The sequence below is a fragment of the Acomys minous genome (assembly GCF_964271855.1).
Source record: "Acomys minous genome assembly, chromosome: 2".
NCBI lineage: Eukaryota > Metazoa > Chordata > Mammalia > Rodentia > Muridae > Acomys > Acomys minous.
Genome location: NC_140484.1, coordinates 47,146,512 through 47,158,719, shown reverse-complemented (window position 1 = coordinate 47,158,719; position 12,208 = coordinate 47,146,512). Strand labels below are relative to the sequence as shown.

General features: G+C 40.6%; 1 protein-coding gene across 4 annotated transcripts in view; it reads right to left on the bottom strand.

Annotated features, from left to right (window-relative positions):
• MS4A13 (membrane spanning 4-domains A13) overlaps nucleotides 1-11,851 on the bottom strand; it is a 31,445-nt gene extending 19,594 nt beyond the window's left edge. For all 4 annotated transcript variants that reach the window (XM_084772290.1, XM_084772291.1, XM_084772289.1 and 1 more), the window contains exons 1-3: nucleotides 11,647-11,851; nucleotides 6,451-6,567; nucleotides 4,324-4,464 (exon numbers count right to left, since the gene is read on the bottom strand). In XM_084772290.1, coding sequence (XP_084628416.1) covers nucleotides 4,324-4,464; nucleotides 6,451-6,501 — 192 coding nt within the window. In that variant the 5' untranslated portion in view covers nucleotides 6,502-6,567; nucleotides 11,647-11,851. The remainder of the gene's footprint in view (nucleotides 1-4,323; nucleotides 4,465-6,450; nucleotides 6,568-11,646) is intronic.
• Between the last annotated feature and the right edge of the window lie 357 nt (nucleotides 11,852-12,208).

The following is a 12,208-nucleotide window of genomic DNA, read 5'->3' as shown; positions in this document are numbered from 1 at the left end:
GATGAGATTCCATTATGATGTAATGATGTTTTCAAATGGTGACAGGTATTGAAAGTCACAAGAGGGTCACGACAGGCATAAGCAGAGGACACTGGGGAGGGTTTAGGTTGTGGTACATGACGATGGCTTCTTAAGCCTGCCTAAACCCAGGACCAAGTTTGGTGATATGATACCTATTATAAAACTCATTTCGGTGTTATTCCAACTTCTCTTGTTCCTGGTAAAAAACCAGGGACTATAATGACTGTGAATACAGCCAGGTATGGAAAAAGTGTCCCATAAATTCATTAGACACTATGACTGTGACAAAATAACCTCTTTATTGAGAGGCCAGAGTCACCATAAAAGCCACAGGATGCCCATGGTTTTGCTTTGCTTATTTCTATATTTATGCATGCATGCATGCATGTCTGGTATATGTGTGTAGTTTATGCACATGAGTGTGCAGGTGCATACATCTAATTATACACATGTAAAAGTCTCATCAGGCATCTTTCTCCTCACCTTATTGCCTTGAGGAAGGGGTTCTCAGTGAACTGGAGGTTTGCTGTTTCAGCTGGGCTAGCTGACCACTGAGTGTTTGGAATTTGGTTGTCCCCACCCCACACTGCTGTTGTTACTGCTATGTGCAGCCGTGCCTGGCTTTTATGTGGATTCTGAGGATTTGAACCCAGTCTTCATGACTGCATGCAGAGAAAGCACTCTATACACTGAGTAATCTTCCCAGCCACCTTGTCTTTGATAAAAATTATTTTAGAAGGCATTCTATTATGTCCTTACAGGATTCTGTTTTCTTAGCAGTACAAAGCACTTCTGTGTTAATTAAAATTAGGCTCTACCACTTCCACGAAGTACTCTGTCTTTTTTATTTTTAATTTTTACTTATTTTTATTTATGTGTATAAATGTGTATGCATGCATTTCCTGGAGCGGTCAGAAGTGGACATAACATATCCTGGAACTGAGTTGCAAACCTTTGTCCTTCGCCACAACAGGAAGTCAGTCCTCTAAGCTGCCAAATCATCTCTCCAGCCCCTCTCTTTTCTGTTTTAGTGATTTTAGGTTAAGTTTTTGAAAAGTAGCAGTCATGTTCCATACTTTTAAAAAAAATCACATTAAGAGTTGCATATTCTTTCCCCCTTCCAAGTTATCCATCCAAGTTGATGTTCTTTTTCCCCCCTCAAAGCAAACAAGCCAGCAAACAAACAATAACATCACTCCCAAACAAAGAGGCAAGCAAAGCAAAACAGAATAAAACACGGAACCAAAAGCACCACAGTGAGAGCACACAAAACCCCATGGAGTCTGTTTGGTGTTGTTTGGCTGTTCTTGAGCTTGAGGCCTGCCCAGGAGTGTGATTGACACTCCAAATAATTGCTGTGCTCTACGGAAGAGAATTGAAGTCCTCTTTCCCAGTGGGTGCCACCTACAAACTGCTCCTTGGTTGGGGTGGGACTTAGTGTGCACTTTCCCTTTCCCATGCTCAGATTTTTGACTGGCTTGAGGTTACGTAGGTCGCGTACATGCCGTCACAGTCTCTGTGCTTCTTCAGTCACTACATTCATGTGATGTACAGACATGTAGGCAAAACTCAAATACACAGGAAATAAATTAAAAACCATTTATAAAAATATAAAAATTTATATGATTATCTTAAAATATTTTATTTATTCTTTGAAAGTTTATACATGAATAGAGTGTATCTTATAAAAATTTTTGTTGGAGTGTTTTGGACAAAGTCTTTGAAAGTTTATTATCTAAATGACAAGTTTTATGTTGATTACATTTTAAAGATATAGATGATTTACTGAAAGCGTTAGTTGTGCTGTGTGCTTGTGTGCGTGTGTAGGCCAGAGGTTAACTTGGGTATGCTTCCTCAGGAGCAGTGCATTTCTTTTTTTTGGAGAAAGATTTCTTAGTGGGATCTAGGATTCCTAATTAGATTTGACTGGGTGATGGGTGAGTGCCAGGATTCTGTCTCTGCCTCCGCAGAGCTGAGACAACAAGTGCACATCATGCTTGGCGTGTTAAGGGTGCTGGGGTTGAAGTCAGCTTTTCCTGCTTGGGCTGCGACCACTCTGCTCACCAAGATGCCTCCTTCATTGCCCCCTGAAGTGATTTTACAGCATGCAGTGAAACACAAAGGGACACAAGTCACTTCTCTGAGCTTTTTCTTATCTTTTCTGTTTTCTTCTTTCTTCCATGTGCTTTTTACTTATGAGCCAAATGCACCATTTCTTATTGACGAGGCAGTGGATTGCTGATTACCATGGCCTGTTTGGGTTTTGTCCTTGGGCACTCTGACTCAGCTTATAGATAAAGGCAGATGCCCTAGACGGCATTATATCTTACCTCTTCTGAAACAGCCAGGAGATCATCTTTGTTAAAGAAAAGTAGTTTTTTTTTTATTCCAATTGTCTATTTCCACGTCTTTTATTCTAGATTTGAGACAAGTGTTTCACATTCTACCATCCACCATCCCTGTGCTTGAAGTCCCCCATTGGCTGCTTAGTCATTAACCCTTTTCTAGATGATTTTAATTTTTGACCTTCTGAGATCTCTCCTAAATCACGTAATCTTTAGTGATTTATGTGTCTGTCCCATTCTACTTACCCTGTGTATGTGATTCTTGGCATTTTCCCTTGAAGCCTTTATAAAAATTACTTAATATACATATTAATCCTCCTGTCTTTGTTGGTCCTTTTAAATCTCAGTGTTATGTATTCACTCTTACCACTACTTGCTGTCATCTTTCTGGAGGATGCTCTCTGGCCTTAAGCTCTAGCAATGTTTTTTTTACCTTATACATTCTCTCAGGCCTTCTGCTCCCTACTGTATTCTTTCATCACCAGCATCAGTCATTACAAACACCCCCCTATATCCATTCTCAACTCTGGTGTTACCCCCCCCCCCCAACACACACAATTTAAAATAAAAATTGAGTCTTTTAACCAAAATCCTGATGAAATGTAGTTTTACTCCTGCTTCACATCTGCACCCACGCAGGTGAACAGGGCTTGAGTAAAGACTTATCTCACTATTCAGTCATGTTCTTAAACCTCAAGTCCTTAAAACTATATAAGGATCAAATCATTTTTCCATAGGCCAAATATACTCCCTCACTTTTCCCAAATGGCCACTCCACACTCTCTCATCCCCTTAAGTAGCTGCTTCACATGCCTACTCTCACTTTCAGCTCATGTCTTTTTTTCCTGATACATTGAGATACTTATAGCTTTTGTAGGAAATCTTCCACAAGCTTCTCAAATCCAATGACAATGTTTCCCCCCTTTGTTATCTTGCCTTAGCACCATGTACATTAATGGTTATAATTCTTTGCATTTACATTCTATGCACTGTAAGATGCTTAGGAACATCCTCAGCTTTTGCTCTTTAGATGTAAAAATGCAGAGCATCACCAGACGCAATGATATCTTTTCTAGGGAGTGAAATTAATACTAACTGGAGAACATGTCCATAGATATTTATTCACTAAAATCCATTATTTCTTGGCAACATAAATATGTGATTGGTATGATATCACTTATTTTTTTATTCTGGTACACACACACACACACACACACACACACACACACACACACACACACACCAGCAAAAGACATGATAGAAAAAAAAAGGACATGAAGTTGGAAAGAAGATGTGTTGGAGGCAGAGTTGGAGGGAAGGGGTCAGGTATATATGATAAAAATGCATTGTACACATGTATGGAACTATCAAAAAGTAAATGAAAAAAATAAATATAAAAATTACTCAGCTCTTCCATTTTCCTAAACCAAACCTAGCAAGGATTTCATGTCATCATTTTACTGAAACTACTTGTCATGTTTACGAATGGTTTCTGGGAGTCAGTTTTCAACCTTTATTTTACTGACAGGTTGACAGGAGGATAGGGCTGATTTTCCTTTACGTCTTGTGATATATTTTTCCCTTGACTTGTAGGGATCCCCACACTCAGAATTTTCCTTCTTCCCTGTGGCTGTCTAGAAATTACACTGGAGTGCAGATAATAGCAAAACTGAAAACTAACCATGCTAATGGATGTGGAGGTAAAAAAGCTAGGGATATAGTCCACATGGTGGTCGTCATCCTCTGTCATGTCTACATTTCTTGGCTAGCACTTGTAGATTAAAGGTGCTCAATACACATTTATTGAAAAAGGAAATTAGATTTTGAATAAGTCAGTAAATGACAGTTAGTTATACTAGTCTTCTGAAAACCTTGTTTAGAAACTGGCCCCCTACCGTCTCCTTTCCTAATCAATATTATATACTGCGTTAATAAGATCAACACAACAAATACTCACAACAAATCCCCATAAAGCAGTTCCCATTTTGTAAGTTAAAGGTTCATAAGTCCCGAATACTCCTTTAATTTGTCCCATGTACAACAGCAACAGGAAATACCACATGAGTACATGATAGATGCCGATCATGATCTGGATAACCTGTGAGAAGGGAGAGCTGTTAGTATTGAAATGATGTAATAGAAAACACAGTTTCAGTAAACTCGAGAAGCAGTTAACGTCTTTACAAAAGATGAATGTAAACTGGTCATGCACTAACTATGGAGTTCTCATTGGTCGCACCAGACACAGGACCTGTCCAGGAAGGACAAGCCAAGACTTTGTGAAGAGCTCTCCTGGTGTATGAGGGACAAGCTCAAGTTTTCTTATTGAAAAAATGATTCTTAATTCAGAGCTTGCCATTGGGTTTTGGGCGGTCTCATTCATACTATTAAACTCAACAACCAACCAACCAGCCAACCAGACTGCAGAGGACGGCAGTATGCGTGTGAATCTGGGAGAGCAGATTAAGATATTTCCCTCTATTCCCAGGAGTGGTCTGTCACCATAGAGATAAGAATTCTCGTGAAACAGCTTGGACAGCCAGTCTGCATGGCCTAAAAATTCAGAGGAAAACTTGAAACCCATAAAAGAGTTTTCTCCTTGCTGGTGACAAAAGCATGTGATTTTCCTAACTTCTTGGTGCTTGTTAATAGAACAAGGTAAGCTTTAATCTCATGGGTTTATAATTGAACAGAACTGTATATTTCTCCTACGGTACAGACATGAGTACAATAATTAAAAGAGATCAATGATAAGCCACTTTTTTCCCTTTTCTTTTCTTTTTCTTTTTTTGTTTTGTTTTGTTTTTGTTCTTCGAGACAGAGTTTCTCTGCGTAGCCTTGGCTGTCCTGGACTTGCTTTGTAGACCAGGCTGGCTTCAAAGTCACAGAGATCTGCCTGACTCTGCAATAGACCTCTTTTAAACTAACAAACGCATACATACTTTTATGTTTGGTAATTCATTCAGACTGCTGGATCTCCTTGGGTGTGGTGATTCACTTGATATGCTCCTACCTTAGCACACATTTGTTTATGAAGGGCTGGGAGACGAGACAAAAGCTATAGATGAATAAAACCTTCATGTTTCTTAAAAGAAGCTTTTGCATCTTAGTTGTTCAAATACATTCCTTTCTAGGTACAAGGTCACCCTCAAACTACCATTATTTAAAGCATTGAGTTTTAGTGAATCAGAATTAAGTCTTACTGCTGTGCTTGGAGTGTGGGGTGCTTTTCATAGAATCACATGTTGAACCCCTGTCTGGATGTGGGGTGCCTTTCACAGAATCACACGTTGAGACCTTGTCTGGGTGTGGGGTGCCTTTCATAGAGTCACATGTTGAGAACTTGTATGAATGTGGGGTGCCTTTCACAGAATCACATGTTAAACCCTTGTGTGAGTGTGGGGTGCCTTTTTACAGAATCACATGTTGGGCTCTCATCCCTGGCTGGTGCTGATGTTTGGGAAGGTTGTTGAATTTTTTTCTAATTATTGTTATTAATTTGTTTATTTATTCACTTTACATCCTGATCATAGCCCCCTCCCTCCTCTCCTCCCAGTGTCACAGTCACTCCCTCTTCAACCCCCCCCCCCACCCATTCCTCAGAAGGGGAGCTTCCCTACCCATCCACCCCAGTTCATCAGGACTGAATGCATCCCCTTCTCCTGTGGCCAGGTGAGGAAGTACCATCAGGGGGAAGTGATCAAAAAACAGAGTCCATGTCAGAGACCGCATCCCCAACCCCACAGGAAGCCTGGCCTGCCCACTTGTTACTGTGCTGGGGGTCCTACTTATCGAATCTTTAAGAGGTGGAGCCTTGCTGGAGAAAGTTATCAGAGGTGGGCATCGGTGCTTTGTAGCCAGGCCCCATTTCCTGCTTATTCTCTGATTCCTGAACACAGATGCAAGGTGGCCAGCAAGTCCAAAGCCTCCTTTTCCCACAGTTGTGCCTCTCCTGTCCACTGCCGTATCCTCCTAGCCAGGATGGACTCCATCCCTTCAGTAAGGATTTGCCAAAACAAACCCCCTTCTATTCAGATAGGTTGAGGGAGCTTTTTCCTCAGTAACAAGAAAGCATGCCACTCACCCCTAAAACCAGAATATTTGCTGCAGATATTTTTGACTCTCCACTTCCCATACTTTCAGAATTTCCTCTGGTTGATTTTTGTTTCTAATCGTCGGTGATATCTTTATTATCAGACTTCTACAGAAGAACACAAAACACATATGCATGCTCTTTCTCAGAGAAAACTCAATCTGATTCTTAGTTTTGACAACTTTCCCAAACTCCGATGCCACAGCAGTTTTCTTTCTATACTTTTACTTCTCACAGCCCTTAGTGCACATTTGTCTGTTCTGAATGACAACCTGCTAAGTTAAAAAGACTCTTTCTATGACTAGGGAATGGTAATGTATTGCACATGTTATCTCTTGCTACTTAATAGAATTTCTAGATGAAAAAGAATAAAGTTCAACTACAGAATAGAATTAGAGAATTTCAGTAAGGCCCCAATGATTTATTCACATTCACAATTAACTTAACGTCAATCATATTCTGCAATTTCTTCCTTTAAATTTTATTTGAGAATTTCATATATGATATAGTATGTTTCAAATTCTCTATCTTTTCTTCCCTTTTACCCTTCTTGTATCCTTCATACCCTCTTGAATTCATAACCTCTTCTATAATTATCGGTGATATGTATATATGGACATAAAAGTTAATAACAAAGGTAATGACATATGGCTGATCATGCAGTGGTTTTTCCTCAATCTTTTCTGAAAGAAGACAGTTTTGACAAAATGATAGTGCAGCTTCAAGTCTAATGACTTGGTTATTTTAATAGATCTTTAATTTCTAAAATTTATCTTCTTGGCGTCTATTACTACAACAGGGGAGAAAGTATGTTCCTGAAGTAAGTTGTGTGCTTTCAGACACTCTCTCTGAGGAGCAATCAAGAGTTGAGACTTGCAGGCAGCCAAGTTCAATTTCTCTATCGTGACTGGATAGCCACACAGTCACAGAACTTGTGTAGGGAAATGATGAGGTGTCATTATCAAGAACACTGTTAACCACCGCTCTCAGACAACAGGAACAGAAGTCATTTTGTGTGTATGGATAAAGTTATGCCCATTTGCAGCACACCACTGGAAGCACTGAGTGGTAAGCTGGGGAGTAAAATATCTGGTGTCTCTGCAATCCTTATGAGGTTCACAGTAAAGTCATCCAAGTGAAAAACTCATAAACCTGCTCGTCAGAGAAAAAGTATGTGCGCGTGTGCTTAAGGTGCTCAGTTTAATTGTTAGAAGAAAAAAAAACTGGTCATGGAATAAACTGGTCAGGATTATTTCTTTAAAAATAGAACCAACTATATGGCAACTCTGCAGCTCAATTAAGGACCCTGATTTTTATAAAATTAAATAAGTAATCATTTATTTGTTTGTTTTTATTTTCTGATGATCCCATTACTAATCTAGGAGTGAGTAAAGAACAAGTCTGCTTGCCTGAATCTTTTAGGGAAAAAAATTTAAAGACATTGAAAGGTCAATCCTCAGCTTTATACGGAAAAAACAAAAAACCCAGAATAGCTAAAACAATCCTATGCAATAAAAGATCCTCCAGAGGAATCTCCATTTCTGATCTCAAGCTGTACTATAGAGCAACAGTAATTAAAACAGCACGGTACTGGCATAGCAATAGGCTAGTTGATCAACGGAATCGAATTGAAGACCCAGAGATGAATCCACACACATTTGGTCACTTGATTTTTGACAAAGAAGCCAAATCTATTCAATGGAAAAACGATAGCATCTTCAACGAATGGTGCTAGTCTAACTGGATGTCTACATGTAGAAAAATGCAATCAGACTCATATTTGTCACCATGCACAAAACTCAAGTCCAAGTGCATTAAACCTCAACATAAAACCAGAGACATTAAATCGGTTAGAGGAAAAAGTGGGGAAGAGCCTGGAACACACTGGCACAGGAGACAACTTCCTGAACAAAACACCAACTGCCCAGGCCTTAAGGTCAACAATGGGACCTCCTGAGGCTGAGAAGCTTCTGTAAGGCAGGAGACACTGTCAACAGAACAAAGCGACAGCCTACAGACTGGGAAAAGATCTTCACCAACCCTACATCTGATAAAGGTCTAATATCCAAAATATATAAAGAACTCAAGAAATTAAACACCACCAAACCAAATAACCCAATTGAGAAATGGGGCTTGGAACTAAACAGAGAATTCTCAACAGAGGAATATCAAATGGCTGCGACACACTTAAAGAAATGCTCAGCATTGTTAGTCATCAGAGAAATGCAAATCAAAACGACACTGAGATTCCATCTTACATCCATCAGAATGGCTAAAATCAAAAGTTCAAGTGACACCACATGCTGGCAAGGATGTGGAGAGAGAGGAACACTCCTTCATTGCTGGTAGGAATGCAAACTGGCACAACCACTTTGGAAATCTATCTGGTGCTTTCTCAGAAAAATGAGAATAGGGCTTCCTCAAGACCCAACTATTCTACTCCTTGGAATATACCCAGGAAATGCTCCACCACACAATAGGGACATATGCTCAACCATATTCATAGAAGCCTTATTCATAATAGCCAGAACCTGGAAACAGCCTAAATGTCCCTCAGTTGAAGAATGGATAAAGAAACTGTGGTCCATTTACACTATGGAATACTACTCAGCTATTAAAAACAAGGAAATCCAGAAATTTGTGGACAAATGGAGGAAATTAGAAACGATCATACTGAGTGAGTTAACCCAGAAACAGAAAGACTGACACAGTATATACTCACTTATAATTGGACACTAGCCCAAAAGGCATGCCCCATGAATGCCTTCACTTACCAATAGGTTTTGAGACAGATGTGAGGACATCCTACTGGGACTCTAGGCAAGAGAAATACAGGAGATGGGGAAATAGAAGGATCCAGAGGATTTTAGAAACCTACAAGAAGAACATCATAATGGGTGGATCAAGGCCCAGGGATATCTGCTCAAACTATTGCACTAACCAAGGACAATACAAGTTGTAAACACCGAACCCCTACTCTGATCAGCCCAATGGACAGGACATCCTCCACAGTTATGTGGAGAGCAGGGACTAACTCTGACATGAGCTCTGGTGACCCACATTTGATGACTTCCTCTTCGTGGGGAGCCCTGGTGGCACCCAAAGAAAGAATAGGCAGACTACCAAAATGAGACTTGTTAGCCTGTGACCATAAAGTGGGGGAGGAGATCCTCCTCAGACATGGACCTAAGGGAGGGGAATAGGGTGAGGGTGGAAGGGTAGGAGGAACAGAAAGATATGAGTGATGGGAGAACAGTTGAGTTGTAATCAGAATAAATTAATTTAAAAAATAAAGCCACAAAGATTAAGAAAAAATAAAAATAAAATATTTTTAAAAAGACTTTGAACATACCTAGCATGTTATTTAAAATTTTCTAAAAATTATGGCATTTGGGTATATTTTTGTCAATGAAGACATTTATGTTAGTGTTTGTATTTGCTTATAACTGAGATTTTTCAAGTTCTCTCTTAAATGGCACTTACTATAAAACATCAATTTCACTAAATTTATGTTTCCAGTGCAAACAAAAACAAGAACAAAACAAACCCAAGTCATTTGGTTGTTTTTGTTTTGTTTTGTTTCATTTTGTTTTGTTTTTTTAGCTCAATGGTCACATGCCAAAAGTAGCACAGATATTTTGGAACAGTTAGAGAGAGACCATGCCTGTTGTTTATCCTCAGTGTCTTCAGCAGAAATAAAACCCATTATTGTCATCATAAAGTTAAAGTAATTAAAAATGATTTAAAAAATAATTAGTTTTTAATTATGGGCAGTTTCATTTATATGTATGATGCATTTTAGTCCTTCTTCCCTCCCTCCCTATTATTCTGTCTTATTTCCTCATCTTCTGACAAAAGTCTTTTTCTTCCCAACAAGCCCCTTCCTTATTCTCCTGTCTGTTTTGCATCTGACCTGCTGAGTGAAGTAGGTTTGCCTTCAGGAGCATGGGGAGGAGGCGATTTCCACAATCGTGGATTACACCACTGAAGAAAGTGATCACTCTTCCCTCAGGCACCATTAACTGTCAACTGTCCCTCAGGGTCCCGTCCTCTCTCATGATGAAAATGTTGATGGCGCTAATCTTGTGCAGGTGACCACACCTGCAGTGAGTTCATGAGTGCATCACCCGGGTTATGCCCTGAGGACAATGTTTCATAGCCCCTTCCCCAACTTCTGACTTTAAATCTTCCTACCTCCTCTTCCATGATGCTTCCTGAGCCTTGGTGTGTGTGTGTGTGTGTGTGTGTGTGTGTGTGTGTGTGTGTGTGTGTGTGTGTGTGTGTGTGTTGCTCACATAGGTCAGCTGCTTGTTATGGATGCTAGGAACTGAGCTCAGGTCTTCTGCAAAAAGCGGCAAGACTCATGACCACTGAGCCATCTCACCAATCTCAAAAACGATTTTGATTTTAATAAAAACAGGAGAATGAAGGCCAGCCTCTCCAGAGGACACATGGATTCCCTCACGAAGTGCTTCCTGTCCACTTGCTTTCACTGGGCCTCTTCCGTTTCACAGCCTATCAACTCCGGCAGCAACCTTTTCCTGAAAGCCAGCCGATGCACAAGGTAACTAGATACCCAGCTTACTGTCTCAACATTTTGCCCATACTTCCTTCGACGGTGTGTTCTAACTTTTGATTTTCAAAACCAACTTCAAATCACTTTGAAGAAACCAAAAAGTTCATTTCCACATGTTCGTGGCCAGTCCTGCTTAATTCCCTGGCCACATGCGTCCAGTTGCCCTGCCCACCTTTCCCTTCCCCCCTTTTCTGACGGATATTTTAAATGAATACTTTTACTTAAGGTGACTAGTGGGGAACGTTAATGTTACAGTGATGTTAAATATTTTACTTTCCAACTCACTTTATGATACATCCATAAGCAGCACTCAGTGCTAGACGAAATCTAGAAAGAGTGGATGATAATAAATAGTTCCTGGCAGCTACTTGTGAGGTCGAGGCAGGAGGATTTCTCAGCCCAGGAATTCGAGAGCAATTTGGATAATACAGTGAGACCCCACATCTCAGAAACTATAAATAAAAGTTTTTTTTAAAAAATGGTCAAAATGAGAGAGTATAAAAGATGGAGAATGGAGATGTGCCTACTCTCTCTCCCCCTCCTTAGCTCCCTTTCTCCAGACTCCGTGTCCATTTCGACACTTAGCAAAGGTAAAGCGGCACGCCGTTTACCTCACATTTTACGCGCCCCAAGTCCCAAGGATCCAGCTTCAGTCTATCAGGCCCAGGCCCAGGCTGAAGACACAGATGATGGTGGGTGGTTCTCTCAGTGCTAGACGTGGCTGCATAGCCATCAGAGGCAGCAAGCACAGAGTCTAGCGTCTGGCTGGTTGTCAAGCTCCTCAGGCCACCCGGGTTGTCAAGGGCAACAGTCCTCCCTCAGGGCAAGGGATGAGAACTAGTGCGCAGACTCACCGGGGCCCGGAGGCCATGAGTTGGGCCAACCCCTCAACCACCTTTTGGAGTTTCTGGGGAGGCTTCCGGGACATGGATCCAACATTGCCTCTTCAGGGTACTTCTTCCACCGTAGAAAGGTCGCAAAGACCTGATCCTTTGCCACACACTGCAGAAGGTTTCAACTTGTTAAAAGGCAAGTATCTGAGTTAATAGTTCACTCCCCTCTCTACCCTCCTCCAAATATAAATGGCTAAAAAAATTAATGAAGCAATTGTTTAGGAAGTGGCCAAAGTGACTGTTTTCCAGCCCCTGGGGGAGGTTTTTACATTGCAGAGGC